Source organism: Callithrix jacchus, chromosome 4 (genome assembly GCF_049354715.1).
Source record: "Callithrix jacchus isolate 240 chromosome 4, calJac240_pri, whole genome shotgun sequence".
NCBI classification, from domain to species: Eukaryota; Metazoa; Chordata; class Mammalia; order Primates; family Cebidae; genus Callithrix; species Callithrix jacchus.
The window spans coordinates 84768574-84786322 of NC_133505.1; the positions used below are offsets into that span (position 1 = coordinate 84768574).

The 17749-nt window shown below is 40.8% G+C and overlaps 1 protein-coding gene and 1 long non-coding RNA gene across 14 annotated transcripts in view; one reads left to right on the forward strand and one right to left on the reverse strand.

The window, feature by feature from the left end:
- Window positions 1-11765, reverse strand: part of LOC103792516 (uncharacterized) — a 60185-nt gene extending 48420 nt beyond the window's left edge. The window contains exon 1 of the long non-coding RNA XR_001911333.4: window positions 11690-11765. This is a non-coding gene — a long non-coding RNA (uncharacterized LOC103792516). The remainder of the gene's footprint in view (window positions 1-11689) is intronic.
- Window positions 11766-11862: 97 nt separating this feature from the next.
- Window positions 11863-17749, forward strand: part of LOC144582171 (uncharacterized) — a 131678-nt gene continuing 125791 nt past the window's right edge. For 7 of the 13 annotated variants that reach the window (XR_013534361.1, XR_013534352.1, XM_078369617.1 and 4 more), the window contains exon 1: window positions 11863-12025. Coding sequence is in view for 7 of the 13 variants with exons in the window: in XM_078369613.1 (XP_078225739.1) it covers window positions 11953-12025 (73 nt within the window). In the remaining 6 variants the exon portion in view is untranslated. Of the gene's footprint in view, window positions 12026-13552; window positions 13754-16342; window positions 16416-16820; window positions 16894-17749 lie in introns of those variants that run through there. The other 6 variants (XR_013534364.1, XR_013534354.1, XM_078369609.1 and 3 more) reach the window with 3 other exon arrangements.

Genomic DNA, 17749 nt, shown 5'->3' on the forward strand with positions numbered 1-17749 from the left:
CAGTTAAGATAAACTTTCGTTCTTAACACATAAATCTTAAATCTCATACGGATGTTGTCTTCGTCTATTCTGGCTACTGTAACAAAATACCACAAACTGGGTAGCTTGTTAAAAACATCAATTTATTTCTCATATTTCTGAAGCTGGAAGTATAAGAACAAGGTGTTGACAGGTTTAGTGTCCATTGAGGGCCCACTTTCTGATTCATAGATGGTGCCTTCTAGCTGTGTCCTCACATGATTGAAGGGGCAGTGCAGCTCTCTGGGGCCTCTTTTATATGGGCACTAATCCCATTCATGAGGGCTCCACCCTCATGACCTAATCACCTTGTCATGGCCCTTCTTCATCACACTGGGGATTAGGATTTCAACTTAAGAATTTTGATGGGACATGACCACAACAATGTGAAGGGACAGATGCAGGGACTGGGCTGAATGTGATACTCCTCTGTGTTCTAGAATGAGGAGGGTGATAACAAATCAGGAGATTCTGTGACCATGAACCATTTCTGTGCCTTCAGGGAAAATAGGCAGGAAGCACTGTGAGCCCCTTGGGTTCCTAGCTAAGGTATGAGCTGAGGATTCATTCTCACAGAATCGAAACTGGCAGAGTAGAGACTACCAAAACAAAGGACATTTGAATGTCACAAAAACATTTAGAAAATCCCTCTTGACACCTTCTTTTTCTCTGTCTCACCCTTGTTTTCTTGCTTTCATCCTTTCTTTTCATTTCCATTTCCCACAGTCCCTGTCATCATTCAGAGCCTACTGCCAACCCTTCTCATATACTTCCTAGCATTCTTCCTGGGTGGCATTTTTCATATTATGGTTTCCTTTCAATTTGTCTGTTTTCCTCCATAGCCCATTAATATCTCAATGGTATTGTTTTCACATTTCAACTTCTCTCCCCCATGCCCTGAGCTTTACACGATGCCTTGTACTAAATAGTTTTCCAGTAACACTTTTTAAAGAATGGATAAATGCAAGCAAAGAGAAAAGCAGGCATGGTAATAGTGGATTTGCAGCCAGGAAAATGGCTGTCTCAAGGACTGCTGAAGATGTTCAAGGTACAGTTCTTTCACTGCTCACTCTTTCACCAAGCAATTCTCAGAAGTCAAAACATAAATTCTGTTATAAATAGAGAATAAACATGTGCCAAGGGTTTTATTCAGCTCAGTAACTAATGATGGAACCAACAAAGTGCTAAAGCTGATTCTAAGAAGATATAAGGCACTGGGGTTTACGTAGTCCTTTTAATAAAAGTATACAATTGCAATTTGGGTACTGTTCTGGTTAATGTTCTCATTAGCCTTTGGGATTTTCTTTTCTACAGGTTAGAAATCATTTGCATCTCTACCAAACACAGATGTATAAGTGAAGGGAATGTCACAGAATCAAAGCCCTTAATTAATAGTAAAAAAGCAAAGTTAAACAATGATATATTTTCCTAGAAAATTAAATAACTCATGAGTGGGCCTGACAATTATTCGTGATGACATTGAAAGGACATGTAGTCATTCTCTTGGCCTTATTTACAGATTGTGAGTAGTTTTCCTTTCCCAATTTTCAGCTCTTTTTACTCTATGCTTTCTCACTGGATCAATTTTCACCATACCTAATGCTGGGCAATGATTCTCAAATTTCTAACTTCAGTCCAGAGCTTTCTTCTCTGCTCTAAACTTGCATATTACATCCCCTAAAGATGTAGTTTGCCTCTGTGTCCTTGCCAAAAATCTCATGTCAAATTGTAATTCCCAGTGTTGGAGGAGAAGGAGTGATTGGGTGAGTTAATAATGTGCAGGCAGCAGAAGGTCTGGCACTATTTTGGGCTGCATGTACTGAGAAGCTGGCTGGCCTAAAAGTGAGGGAGAATGTGGATGGTGTCCCTTTTGTAATGGAATCACGCTGACAAATAGTGTTAAGTTAGAGAATAAGGAGAAGGAAACTTGTATACAACAGTAGAAAAAACACAGATTATTTGTCTGAAGAAGACTGAGGTAATAATTATTTTTTTCAGCCCTGTAATACAATAGCCAATGTTTACCAGGTACTTACTACAGTGTGTTCCAGGCGTTAACTTGCTGAAGACTAACACTATCTAATAGTACAGATATTATTATCTCCATTTTATGGATGAATGAAAGGGAGACACATGGTAAACACGCACAGCTGTAAATGGTGGGGCTGGGATTTGAACTGGATTCTAGATCCCATTCATAGTGAGACCTATGACAGAGCCCATGGCCTGCTTAGGCGGACCCTTATTAAGGCCACCCTCTGGACGAGGGATCAAATGTTTATGTGTGGCTTCAGATCCAGATACAAGCTACATGAACGGAAGAAGGAAGCAGGTTTATGTACTATTTAAGGGACATTTTTCTAAATGGGAAGTTTATAAACTTCTTTTTCAAAGATAGTGGAAGTTCTAGGTCAAGTGGACAGGCTAAAACTGAAGCTCCATCACCACCTCTCAAAAATATTGTGGAGAATGTCCCTGTATTATAGGGGGAAATTCGATCTGGCTGATCATTAACTTTCCCTCCAACTCTGAGCTTCTAGTGTTCAACGAATTGGTGGTGGTGGGAACCACACGTGCCTAAACCTGGTGTGACAGAATGGGTTATTGTTCAGAAAACAGTCACTCAACTTATGCTCCTTCTTGGGATAGATTATAATTCCTTAGCCTCGTTGACTTCAGGCTTGACCATGACACTAGCTTTGGCCAAAGAAATATTAGTGGACGTTGTTCTTGTAGAGTCCTCAAATGTGCTTGCTCTGTTTGGCTCAGCTCTTGAGCCCCTGTGATCCACTACAAGGGGCTCCCTTTAGCCACTGCCTCTTCAACCTAGGACTCAGAACCAACAATATGGAGCAGTCTTCAGCCCAACCTGCAGCCTGAAGCCAAGCCCGGCTGGCCTGAACTTAGATCAGCAGAGCCTGAGCTGATTTCCAGACCTATGAGTATGAGAAGAAATGCTTCTTATCGTAAGCCGCTGAACAGTGGGGTGGCTTATTATGCAGCATTATTGTGACAAAAGCTGATTAACAAATGCCTGCTTCTCCATTAACGGAGGCACTTGCTCCATATGCTGTGATATTGGCCCTTTTAAAAGTCATTATTCTTCCTGCTACCCCTCTGCCTTAGGATTCTACCTTATGTGAGTATGTAGGGGCAGAGGAAGGAGATGAGTGAGTTGCTGTCGGCTGATACATTGGCCCTCTTTACACTGCCTTGAATCTAAGGGTCTTCAAGAAACTACTGGGTTTTTTTTCTTTGAGATGTCTTTAAAACAATTTTCGGAAGGAGGCACTGTGCTATAGTTTCAAGGTTCTCTTTGTGCAGGTGGTGTTATATCATTCTTGCTCTGCCCTTCGGTAATAATGTTTGGGTAAGGCCATGGAAAGAGCTTCTTTCTTTCAGGGCCTGCAGCCCTTAGTATCCCACAGTTGAGTCCATGTTATATTGTTTACCATGAGAAAGTCTTTCAGGAGAGTCTTAACAACAAAGGCAAAACCCACCTCTGTCTTTGTTTTTCTTCCATACAAGCAGAAACCAGCCCAAATTACTATAGTGGGATTGTGGGAGCCAGAGCTAGGTGTGAAGATACAGGGGAAAGGAACTGAACCATGGGCTGGGTGGAAAGGCAGAAGCTAGGCACAAAACAGGAGGAATGAGCCAGGAGATGCCTGAAGGACGTCACTGGTGCTTTCTCTAAGTTATCTATGGCTTCTCCATGATTGGATGGGCCTTTCAGATACTTCTCCTTTAAAGCCTTCAATTCTGAAATTGTTCCTGCTGGCTTTCTATGGTATCTTTTTCATATCTGGATTTCGTATTGTGTGTGAAAGAAGAAGAGGGAAGAAAGGAGGATGTCTATGACTATTCAAGAAATATTTCATTTACATTTGGAAAGAGGGAGCAAGTAGCGACTCTCAGAAATGCGGGAATCCAGCCTGATTTTTAGTCCTACCTGTCCCTCTTTTTTCCTGAGGCCCCAGAGTAGAGACTTTAACTGAAGAGACAAGAGTGCACTTACATGACTAAAGAAGAATGTAAGTTATTGGGAAAGGAGGGAAAAGAGCAATCTATGTGCACATGGAAGAAAGGAATGCAAGATAAGAGGAGAAATAACATGTGCTAGACACCATACGGTACCTCACTCGATTCCCACAGATTCCTTTAGTAAACTCTCTAATACGGAAATAAGAAAACTGAAGTAAAGAGAAGTCCAGCAATGGCTCAGTATCTCACAGCTAGTTAACTGGAGGATTGGGAGAATGCAGCTAGAACTAAAATTAGAATCCACATCTATCTCTAAAATGTGGAAGAAATTATTAATACTATTCAGACCTAACCCTACATCCAGATGTTCAAATGTTAGGTAACCTGAGAGGCTAAAAAAAATTCCTCAAACCAGAATGGATCCCCCACTGACTTATTCTGATGCCTAAATTTCCACTACTGTTATTTCCCTTTCATTGGGTTAAATCCATGTGTCTCAGACCAGGGCCTGCACATCCCCATAGGTATGTGGCAGTATGCCTGGGATACTCAATCACAGGAGAATTACTATACATTGTTTGAGAACAGTGGCTTCATTCCAAAATTCAAGAGAAGTTACATCAAAGCAAATACAAATGTTTTGTAAGATGCAAATTGACCTGAGTTTAAAAGCTAAAATGCAAGAAATTTCACATTTACTTTGCACTACAATCTCAGAACCCTAAGCATATGAATTCTTTCTACAGTAAGGGCCACTTCATTGGAAAAGTTTGAGAAGTGCTAGTTTCCAGCATCCTGTCCCAGGAAGCCTCTGGTAAAAGAAACACATGTTGGCTATCAGTGGTGAGGGAACATTGACATTCACTGTGAAATGTGAGCTCTTGAGGACAGATAACAGCTTAGATGTCTGTCAACCAGCACAGAGAAAATACTTGAAGTTATGAGACCCCAAAAGTATATGTTTGATTGAATTCTGGGAGTATACAAATCACATTTGCTGAACGACAGTGGGAAAGTGCTTCAGTGGGATGCCAGAATATTGTATGTGAGGGTAGAGTTACTTAAAGGCCATTTTTTTCTTCATTCTCTGTTTATTCACCCCGCATACCTTGGAGAACTTTCTCATGCTCCCTTCTCAGAGAAAATGCTCAGAGATTTATGAAAGGAGGAGCAAACCACATGAGGCCTCATCTCCTCTCCAGTCACAGATGACTTAACCATAGGTGGATACCAGACTCAAGGCAGTGTATTTGGAATGCACTTGTGCAACCCACGCATTCTTCTACTCAGCAGTATGGAGTTGGAGTTATAAACTAACTTTAGTCAGTGTCTGATGGACTTGTGAATGGTATAAAGCTGGAGATCATGGTGGCTACATGCATGCTAAAGCATGAAAGCTAGTAGTCTTTAAAAAACAAAACCAGATGTGCAGAGAGAAGTAGTCAGGAGAACGTGCAGCTCTGGCGAGATAAAAACATAACTTTACTTTCTGAGTTCTGGCCTCTCATGAAGCCTGACTGTTTTGTGAACACTTCTGCACCTTTCCAGTGAATTCTACTCATTGCTTAAACTGGCTGGACGAGTTTCATTCCTTCCCAGTAAAGTTCTCTGACAAAGGTAGAGAGTGTTATCACAAAGTAGGTTAGACCGTGATCAAAACCCAACTTTACCTGGGTGTAGCGTAACCATGTAATTTATCATCCTAACCAGGACACTGGAGCTCGGTTAGTAATTATTGCAACACAAGAGGAAAACAAGGGCGTTTGGCCATCCTTCCTATATGGTAAAGAAGGGAAATCAAGTGTTATTGCTCGCATTTCCTGGATATTCTTGGCTGCTTACATCTATGCTATTGTATCAGACTGTCACCATAATCCTATCTAGCTTATCCTCTCAGACCAGCAACTGAATTAGGGATGAATGAATTTACAGGCCACACAGGAAACTGGTAGAAGAGCTAGGATAAGAACCGGAATCTATCTGACGACAGATTCTGTTCTCTTCCTCACCAGACTCTCTTCTTCGTAACAGTTTGGTCCAGGGCCAAGCTGAGATAATGCCAGAGTACCAGTATCAGCGTTCGGGGGTTGTTTGAGAGCAAGGATCAGTGAGAAGAGAAACACATGCAGTCACACTCATCTTTCAGAAAACTCACGCCCACCCTATTGACTCCAGAACAATGTCCAGCCTCGTTTTTGTTTGAAACGCCTTTCAGCTGAAAAAGCACAATGAAAGGAAATCTCCACTAGCAAAGAAGGAAATTGAGGCAATTTTAAGACAATTTAGGAGAAGCCCCATTTTTGACCTGAGTTATTTATGGATACAAAAGATTAGCGGTCAGAATTTTTTAGATAATTGCTTGTTTTCCTTGTCTAGAAGGTTTAACTCTCAGGCTCTCTTTTCATAACCTGTATTGTCCTCTCCATACAGTGAATACCCACCAATAGGTAAGAGCTGTGTGGCAAAAGAAAGATATACTGTGAGAATAGAACCTGATAGTCTGATTAAGACTCAGGTGAAAAAATCTCTTCATTAACATTCTAATAAAACCCTGGGTTTCTTTCTACTAAAACACCAACTACAGCAGGAAAATAATTAGTTCCGAGCTGTATATCCCTTTTCTTATCAGGCACTTCTAGCTCCGAGGACTAATCCAGTCCCAATCAAACAATTATTTGATGATTAGGGCTTCTGGGATTTGCTAACCATGGTGGGGAAGGTGCCAGGTTATTTGTGAGACAGAAAAAGGGATAATTACGGCCAACTGCACCTACCTGTTTATCTCTGGTAAGGGGTAGTCTGTCAGGATAGTAATTACCTCTTAATTCCAGGCAAGATGACCCAGATAGGCAGCGAGCTCTCCATCCACCATGACTTGAAGAGGAGGCTCCAGCTCTGGAGAGGCAGGGCTTTTTATGCCATTAAAGAGTCCCAGCTGTTTTCCCTACCTACTTTTAGAACCACTGATGATTCTGCCTTTACATGGTTTGTTTGATGTGTTTCCAATAAAATCCCTGAGTTTGTGAGAAGGCGAGAGGGTGATGGAGGGATTTTGAAGGAAGCCGTAGATGGGACAGAGGAGCACAGCCTGGGTTGAGGACCTGTTATAACCACTTGGCACTGTGCAGTCTGAGGCTCAAGGTCTGACCTCATGAATTGCGATCACCTGTGGCTGAGGCCACGTAAAAGGCATGGTGGCCTTGCACTAGTTATCTGGAAGCCAGAAAAATATGTTTGACACAAGGCAACTTATCAAACCTTGTAAAATGGAAATGTCAATGTTTATATATTGATGATAATATAATCGAGAAAAGTCTCTTTGAAGAAAATAAGGAACATAAAGCATGATTGTTTTTTGAACTTTATAATAGTGAAAAACATATTTACACTATTTAGTGTAGTACTTTTGATTTGGTACCACATCTACCCAGTGTTCCGTAGAAAGTCCCGCCATCTTTCCCCCAGGTTTCTTGCCCCCACCCTCCCCTCAGGCTTCCTGCTGCCCTGAGAAAAGCCCACCAAGCCTGCTCTGTTCTGCCCAGCAACAACAAGCAGCCAACCATTCCAGCAGTAAAGCCCGCCAAGCCTCAGCCTATCCTGAACCGACACATAACCCTCTGAGCCACCTCAGCAGTCTGCCTAGAGACGGACAGCCCATCCTAAGCTCCCACGACACTCCGCCAGCCCTGTGTCCATGTCCCGTCCACCCCCCTATAAGACCCTCCTACCCCAGTTACGGGGTCGCAGCCAGCCCCGATCTCCTTCCTTTCCTGGCCTGCCCGCTGGTCCCAATAAACCTGACCTCGGCTTCAAACTCTCGAGCTGTTTACTTGGGATCGGGTACCGGGCAGGGGTCTACAGGAGGGGTCGCACACCCAGCATTTTTCCTGACTTTTTTTCATGCACACAAAATTCCATCATAGCAGTTAAGGAACCTCACGATTTCTCTTTTGAAATCCTTCAGAATTATTTAAATGCTTATGTGATTTTTCTTCACTTTTTCCCACACAACTCTTGAATCAATAGAAACAATTTTAACAAAATTATCTGAATGCATACTCCCAATATATGTATGCACAAAAACTTCTAGTGGTCTGCACTTAGAACACTTTATCTACAGAGGAATAGATAGAAAGTCCTGTTTGGTGCTAAATAATCAGGCAGTGTCATTCATTCTAAATGAAAAAATAAGCAAGTTGGGAATAGAGTGGCATAAAACAGCAGCTGAACAGAGAGGTTAGTGAATGTGAAGCCCAACTTAAAACCAGGAAAAGAATTTCATCATCTGATGTGTGATTATTTCTTATAACTATCTTTTCAAAAAAATTTTTTGAGACTCTGTCGCCCAGGTTGGAATGCAGTGGTGAAATCTCAGCTCACCTCTGGGTTTAACCAGTTCTTCTGCCTCAGCCTCCCTAGTAGCTGGGATTACAGGTATGTGCCGCAACACCTGGTTTATTCTTTCTGTACTTTTAGTAGGAACTGGGTTTTGCAGTGTTGGCCAGGCTGGTCTCGAACTCCTGACCTCAAGTCATCCGCCCCTCTCGGCCTCCCAATGTGCTGGGATTACAAGCATGAGCCGCCACACCCAACCCTTATCAATATTTTTACTTTCTCTTTGGTAAAGTCAGTTTTTTAAAGTTATTTATAACGGACTTCCAATAAAAATACCCTTTTATTTAAAGATGTAATAATGGCTTTCTCGCAGAACAACTATTAAAGTTTTTCCTGAGAACTTTGAATTAATTTTGTTTCCCTAGAAATCATTGTTTTGAATCTAGTTTTCTTCCGGGTGACCAGAATCCAAACATTACAGAAATGTTTTCCTTTTGTTCCAATTTTCTACCCTAATATCAACTTGAGCCTTTAAATTGGGAAAATTATATCGATAGAGATGAATTTTCTTTAACAAGATGGTATTTTATTTACTTGATATAAAGATATCATTCAATGATGGTGTCAGTTACCCTGAAGAACCTGCATTTTATTTCAGTTATATGCAGTGATTTCCTTAAAGGGCAGGTCGCTGCATTGTCTGGATTTTAAGGGTTTCTTTTAATTCATTATTTACATACAATACCTCATAATATAAATTTTGGTCAAAGAATTGAACTGATTACTTCATGGGGAGAAGAGGAAAAAAGGAAAAGAGGGAATAATTAGAGCAAAAATATAAATATTTCATAAAGTTATATCAAGAATTAAAGGTAAGTTCAAGTTGAAGTTGAGTAGCTTTAATAGCAGTCCTTTAAGTTTTTAAAGGCCCACTCCGGCTGTTAATTTGCTCCACCTACTTATACTCTGGTCTTTCTTCAGCCATTACCAGCTGGCCAGCAATGCACTTTGCACTAAGATTTTTAGCCAAGCAGTCCTTGTTGTCTTCAAAACCCTTTTAAAAATCATGACTAAAAAATATACTTTATAAATCTTATTGGCTGATATTTCTGTCTTATTTAATGTTTGGTATTAGATATAGGCATCTATTAAAATTTTTTTAAGTGCTGTCAACTCTCCAAGCACTGCCCTTTCTGCAGCTGTTGTTTGGCAAAGCCCTGGAGGTTCTGTCACCCAGGAGGCTACACATCCTGAGTAAACAGGTAGGTACTCCTTAGTAACCGCTGAATAACACCATAACGAGCATCATACAGCGGCCTGGATCCAGCCTTCCTTCTTTCACTCAAATACATTCTCTAGTGGGGTAGTTGCACCCGGTGGAGCCAGACATCAAGGCTCCAGTCATTCACTGAAATACTCTCCCATAAAACATCCCCTCTATCTTGCTGGGCTAGGCCCCTGGCTTTGTGCTGTTGTGTACATGCTTAACTTCTCTGGGCTTAGGAGTTTGCTAAGAAAATCATAGTCCCAGCTAGGTTTCTAAGAAAAAAGGTTGGATAGCACAAACACATTTTTGTTTCATTGGCTTCCATTATTATTATCTTTTAATGTACACATTATTTTAAGTCAAATTAGGGATTTCTCAACTAGAAGAGGATGATGTTGTTTCTGAGAATGGAGAAGAAACCAAACATTAGACTTCGATAAGAAAAACATGCAACTTGAGTTCCAAGTAAAAAAAAAAAACTCTAGATGCCTTCAATAATTTTGGCCAGGATCCTGGATGTGGGAAGCCAGAGTATGGTTCAAGCTCAGGGATGGACTGAAAGGCTTCCTCTGGAGGTTGGGACTGTCAAGGCATTATCCAGCCAAGAACAGACGCCCAGGGTGGCTCTGGGAGAGGACTGCCCATGTTCTGGACTTTTCAAGGTCAACTCAGAATCTCAAAGAAGAAATTATGTGAATGTCAAGAGTTGTTTTCCTGGACCTAGGAGGAGAAGGGTCATGTACACAGATTCAGAAGCTGTTGAGAGCTGGAAGGTGCTTCCCAATGTTACAGAGTAAGAATCAATCAGGATCAGGATCAATCATATGTTGGGGGGTGGGAGAAAGCAAATAGGCAACAGGCAGGCTGGAATTTTTTTACACTGATTTTTCTCTTTATTTCACAAGTTGGATGGTATCTGCCAACTTCTTTGGCTATTTTGTGCCCCACATACCATGAATTCCAGTGTGCAAATATTTTTGTGCACTGTGAGAATCAGGAATTGTAATTCAGGCCTTCGCAGTGCACAATAACCTACCACATGCAAGGAATAAAATACACTGCTTCCCTAAAGACATTAGAAAAACACATCAGTTCTGAAGTTATTCAAATAGCTGTTCAGAATAGCTGGTTCAAATAGCTATTCTGCCCTGACCTCTATGGCTCAGCAGAGTAAGATTCATTTATAAAGCAAAACAAAACTATTTAAAGCCTGATATTTGAAAATAGACTATTTCAGGGCAGTATTTACCTGGTTCAAAAGATAATCCATGGTATAATTATTCACTCATAAGGAAGGCTCAAAACAATTAAAATAAATCAGTACTTTTTTATTAAGAATATCCAAACAGCAGATTTAAAAGTCATGGAAAGGTTGGAAAATCTTTGCCATTTGTTTTGCCTACCTCCCCAGTGCTGGTGATTGTGACAGAGGCAGAGAAACTCTAGGCAAACAGGGGCAGGTCCCTGGCAAAACCCCATCTTTGAGATGAAAAGCCTTAGTCACCACAGCCCGCAGTAAGAATATCCATCCCTGTGTGCCTGCTCTCTACTGATTGGTTCTTTCTGAATAATGTCTTTTTACCAATCAAATGTTGCCTTTTCCGCAACTACCTATGGCCTGCCCTGCCCCCCACCCTCGTGTGTCTATAAGGACCCCGGACTCAGCCAGCAGAGGGGAGAAGTGGCTGGACGTCCGGGTGAGGCAACTTAACTTCAGAGACAGTGGCTGATTGAGGCAATTTGACTTTGGAAGAGAAAGGCAGAGAGGCAGCTTGACTCCAGAGGAGAGCGACCTGCTCTTCCCATCCCCCTCCCAGTTCCCCTCTCCCTGAGAGCCACTTTCATCACTCAATAAAATTCTCCACATTTACTATCCTTCTATTTTTCCATGTGACCTCATTCTTTTTGAGCAATGGACAAGAATTTGGGATGTACCATATATGGGTACCCAAAAAGGCTGTCACACTGACCCTTTGCCATTGCTGGCAGAGGGCAGCCACCACATGCGACAAAGCTAAAGGATCACTGAGCTGATAACACACTGCTATCTGCAGGCGGCAGACCTAAGAGAGCATTGTAACTCACCGGCCTCCGGGTCAAGGGGGCTGCACAGAGTTAGCTCCTGCCAGTGGACTTTGCTCCTACCAGCACGGAAGAGGTCAGCTGGTTCCTGCACTTGTTCGCTCCCAGGCTCCCTCCTGCTAGGGGTGGAGCCTGGGTGAACCTGAGAGAAGGGAGTTTGCTCCTGCTGGGCTGCTGGCCAGTTCCTGCACTCACTGACTCTGGTTCCACACTCCTTTGCTTGCATGCTCCCTCCCGAGAGGGGTTGAGCAGGGCAGGCTGAGCAAATGAGGCACCCTTGTCGCAAGACCTGTGATGGGGTGGAGAAAATATCCTGCGTCGCTGGCAGGATACTCTCAGGTAAGGATTATTTTCAGATACAGTTTGGGTTCAACTGTATTTCAGACCAAATAGATGTTGGGGAACCCCTTCTTCAATCAGTGTCTGCAGGAGTAAGCCGAGGAATAAGAGACGGCCTGTGTAGGTTATAACCTACACACTGCACTTTGTTTCTAGGGTGAAGTGTACTTCTGTAGAAACCTAAAGGAAGAGGAATTTAACCTGCTTCTCAATGATAGAAGTTAAGAACTATTCAATCCTATAAAGGCTAAGAGAATTTTTTTTCTGTAAATCATCAAGCTGTATGTCTCACGGCATTTACAGACTAACAATTCTTTTATCTGCTATCCATTCTAAATATACCAAACTCAATACGTGGCAAAAGAGGGGGAGGGAGAAGTTCAAGTCACCCACCCTACTGTTCCTTCAGCATTGAAAGTTAAACTCTGCCTTGACCTCTGTAATTCCATGTTCTGTCCCATGCCACCAGTGTCCACATCCTAATCCCTAGAGCTTGGGAATATGTTAACCTGTGTGGCAAAAGGGACTTTGCAGATATGATTTAGAATTTTTAACAGGGAGATTATTCTGGATCACTCAGGTGGTCCCAGTGCAATTACAGGAGCTCTTATAAGGGATAGAGGGAGGCAGGAGAGTCATTCAAAGATACATGACCATGGAGGCACAGGTTATGATGTTATTGCTTCTTGGAAGATGTAAAGGAGCCACAAGCCAGGGAATGTGGGTAGACTGTAAAGTTTTAAAAGGCAAAGAAGTGGATTTTCCCCTAGAGCTTCTAAAAGGAATGTGGCCATGCCAATACTTTGATTTTAGCCCCATAAGACCTATGTTTCTAAATTCTGACTTCTAGAAATATAAAATAATAGATTTATTTTGTTTTAAGCCACTAGGTTTGTGGTAATTTGTTTCAGCAACCATAGGAAACAAATTTAATGTCTCATAATATATCCATGAACAGAGAAAGAGATATTCACAGAGTTCTCAGCAACTCTGGTGATTTAGTGTTAGGGAATCAGTTACTCACTACTGAGGGGTCATTCAGAGCTTGGGATGGAGCCATTTTCTCCCCCAGCTGCAATGATTTTGGCTTAGAATTCATGGGATGTTTTGCTTCTGAACTTGTGATTCAAGGGGGTTGCACAGGTGAGTTTGCATACCTAATTTCCTCACACTCTACTTCTATCCATCAGACATCAGTAGCATCATCCAGAATTTGATATGTTGTATGCAATTTCTGTGTCAGAGAGGACCTGAGAAAGCTTCTTGGTGCCAAATATGGGTTTTGAATCAGTATTGGTGATATCTGCCATGGTACCAATCTGAATTTGATGACATAAATCTTCCATAGGAACTGTCACTGAATCCTTGGTAAGTTTCTCCTCTGGTGGAATATCCAATGAAATAGTTTCAATGTCTACTTGAATCAAGCTATCATTCATGGCAGGATAGCAAACAGACCAGGTTCTTTGGCTCCTCATTATAGGATGTGTCCTGATTTAAGATTATGGCCCTTTTGTGTTCTTTTAGGATAATATAGAGAAAGTTATGATTGGTCAAAACTCCACTTGCAAGCCTATAGTGGGCTCCTCTTGAAAGAATCAGGAAAAACCATACCTGGGTGTCCTCATGATGACACTATCAGTCGGCTGTCAGAATCCAAGCCCAAGAAGTGGCTGAAGTATTGGTATTTTAAAAAATCTCTCTGGGTAATTCTGACACATATCCAAGGTAGGTTATAAACCGCCATTCCAAAACATGTCTATGAGTTAGATGTCATTAATATCTTCATTTCACTGAAGACAAAATCAAGGCATGGAAGGGTCACATAATTTTCCCGAAGTCACACAATAAGTAAGAGACAAAGCTAGGATTCAAATACAGGCTCCAGAGCCTAAAATACATGCCTTCTCTATTGCCTTGTGTAGAGCTGAATCTTAAGAACACAGCAGAATTTCCATTATTCAACAAATGCTTGTTGAATGAATTAATGAAGGAATAAATGAATGTCAACACCTATTTATGATGTAGAGTTTCATTAAAATACTGATGGGTATAGGCTCAATATTACCTTTTAATTTACAAAGTATTTTTTTTTTTTTGAAACAGTGTTTCGCTCTTGTCACTCAGGCTGGAGTGCAATGGCACCATTTCGGCTCACTGCAACCTCCATCCCTGAGGTTCGAGCAATCCTCCTGCCTCAGCCTTCTCGAGTAGCTGGAATTACAGGCACCCACCACCACGCCCAGCTAATTTTTGTATATTTAGTAGAGACAGGGTTTCACCATGTTGAGCAGGCTGGTCTAGAACTCCTGACCTCAGGTAATCCACTTGCCTCAGCCTCCCAAAGTGCTAGAATAACAGGCATGAGCCACCATGCCCGGCCCCACAAAGTACTTTCATACACTGTTTTGTTTCATCTTCATTTGCGAAACTTTTTCTCTAGAACTTAAATTTTAATTCTAAATCAAAAGTCTTGAAGTAAAGAAAAAAATGCTAAATGAACAAATAGTAGCATTTTTATCCCCAAGCCCATGAAAAGTAATCATTTTTGAGTGTCGCTATATTCTAGGATTTGTAGTAAGTAAATTTCAAAGTCATAATTTTATTTTAAACAGCTGACACTTTCACATATAAAGAAATTCATTTTTGGATAGCCCAGAGCTAAATCAACCCAAAGAGATTAAAATAAATACATTTTATTTGACTCCACTTTTAAAATACTAATTCAAGAAATGCTTCACTTCCCTAATGTAGCATAAATATATGTTTCATCCTCAGAATCTTTAAGATCTCAACAATGTTATCTTCCTAATCATTTAATGACAAAAAGGAAGCAAAGAGGCCAGGAAGCAGATTTTTTAAAGTTTAGAGCAATTTGTTACATGGTAGCATTAAAATGAAAACTAAAGTAAATCTTTCTCTATAAAAATATAAGTCCAAGAGATGCAAAAGCTGGTTTGGCTACAAACTGTGCACTAAAATAAAGATGGAAAGTAGAGGAAAAGTAGAACAGTAATTGCAAATTGGCTTTTATATTGTGGTTGAAGGCACTTTCCTGTTCAATAATTCTAATAAAGAAATGCCCCTGGCCATCCCCCGATCAGTCTGAACATAATTCAAGCGTTATGCACATTGTTCCCGTGGGTTTACACCTTCATGGTTTCAAATTATGTCTCGTATCCTGCCAGACTTAGATCAGTCTACCGTAGTTAAATATTAGACTCCAAAGCAACTAGAAATTCATGTTTTTCCTGTTTCAAAAACAAAATTCTATTTACAGTTAACCTATCATTATTTTAATTTTTAAATTCAGCAGTCATTAGTAGAATTATAGACCACTCAGAAAGCTAATGTTCAACATAACTTTGTGGTACTTTCTTCTTCAAACTCTCAGTTAAATACCTTTAGACATTGGTTCCTAGCCTGCAAGATGTAGGTCTCTGTGGCGCCAGGATGTTAACGCAAGGGATCCTTAGCTTCCTGGATGACTGTTTACTGGATAGCTAAAATGTTTCATGCAGAAATGCACTACCATTTTCCAAATCTGCGTAGATGGTACTGTGATTCATAAAATTTCCATTCTTGGTTAATTCACTATAGCAATTTTTCATAATGCATTTCCTCAGTCAATGGACCACTGCTCTTGGGGAGGGATAATATTAGGTAATATTTCTTGATGTCAAGAAGAGGTCCTCATGACTGAAAATTAGAGCAGATACATAGCAAGGAAAATAGACACATGAATGGTCAGTTACAGTATGTAAGAACAGTAGTAAATGCCTCCCCACCAAATTATCAGAAGACTGTGTGCTTCTCCTGGCTCCTTGTGATAGCCCTGAGTAAATAACTCCAAATAGTTCAAGCCCCAAATGTTTTCCACAGACATTTGAAAGTACATATTAAAACTTTTTTGGTTTGCAGAGCAGAGGGCTGGGACTCCCTCATACAAGGAATAGTTCTTCCACTGGGCAGTTGTGACTGAATTATATTCATTGTAAGCAAGGCCCTTTCAAGTATTCACATTTGGGATCTTATTGCATAACTAGGGGCACTGTCAGGAAACAGGAAGAGTTTTTAAAAAGGATCTAATACAGGTGGATAATGTAGTTGATCCATTAGCAAATGAGCAGTCAACAATACTGGCTGGAACCCAGCAAAATGCAGGCTGGAGGCAGAAAAGAGCTGGGCCGTTTCCTTGTGTTACAACCAATATCTCTCCTTGGGATCACTGCTAGTATCTATTTGGAATTTATTGAATCAGCAACTGTTCTAAATTCATTGACATCGTTATTATGTTTAAATCTTGTTACAACCCTTAGGAGACAGCAGATGAAGAAAGAGATTCTGAGAAGTTAGTTGGTCTTAAGTTCACCTGAATAGGGAGACTCAGGTATGGAACTCGGATTTAACCTCAAAGCCTATGCTTTCGTAGATATTGGTGGCAAGACCAATCCTTGGGCAGAGGTGTGAAGTAGGTGAAGGAAATCAGAAAATGTCACCCCAAATATGCCTTATGGATATAAAAATTATTCTTGAACTAAAGATAACTATGAAATAGCAATGGAGAAAGAGCTCTCTCTATCTTCTCCTTTTCCACCTAAAAACAGTACAGATATTATCCCTTACAGGAGACAACACTTAACCGCCTAGAAACAGTGCCAGAGAAATCTGAAATCAAACCTTACTTCATTAGTTTCTTATATATTTACCTCCCACAATTTCTGGCCTTTGGAAGCCCCAAACTGCTTTTCTTCATTCTAGCATTTCTCTCTAATTTTATCATTCTTTGTTGTAGATGCTGTATAAGCCACTGCTTTGAGTTACTATTCATCAGGATTTTTCTCACTTGATGTGCACTGCATGCATTAGTAAGTTTGCTTATTTTTCTCTTGTTAATCTTGTATTTTTTTTGTTACAGGAGTCTGTCCCAAATACAAATTTATGAGCAATGAGGAGAAAATATATTATCTCCCCAACATAAGCAAAGTTAATCTTCTTCTCTCATTGTTTTCTGCCATTACTTACTAAATGCTCTGGACACCCCAGCCACCACTGCTGTTTATTGGGAGTCGGAATAACTTGGTGGCTCAGAGTGAAGGCTTTGGAGTCATACACACTTGAATTCAGGTCTTGATTCTGTTACTTGCCAGAAATGTTATCTTGTACAATTTACTTAACCCATCAAAAACTTGTCCCATAAAGATTTCATGATGAAATCACATAATACTGATGTTCATTCAATGGATTTTCATTGAAACTCACTATCTGCCAGCACCCCCACTATGAGTGGTTAACGACACAGAGTCCTTTCTTCATAGAGTTCACATTTTAGTTTGAGTCAGGTAACAAAAAATAAAACAAATAAATATACAATTTTAGCACTGGTACATGCTATGAAAAACACAGAGCACAGTTAAGAGAGTGAGAATGTTGGGGGTGAAAGGGATAATACCATAGATATGGTTGTGGCAAACATTAATGTTAAGCTCTTATCATAGGGCCTGACACATGGAAGGACTCACTAACTGTCTATTGTTGTCATTAGGTTTCCTATACTGACCCAGGTGTTTGGGCAGCTCCCTAAACATGGAAGATGCCAGGAAAAATGATTTCAGTGGGTGGCATTTAAGTCCCTAAGGGAGGCAGGCGTGTCAGTCAATGCAAATGACCCTCCCTTTAGGTGCTGATCTGCACTGCTTAGAGCTGGTCCTGAGTTGTCCCCTT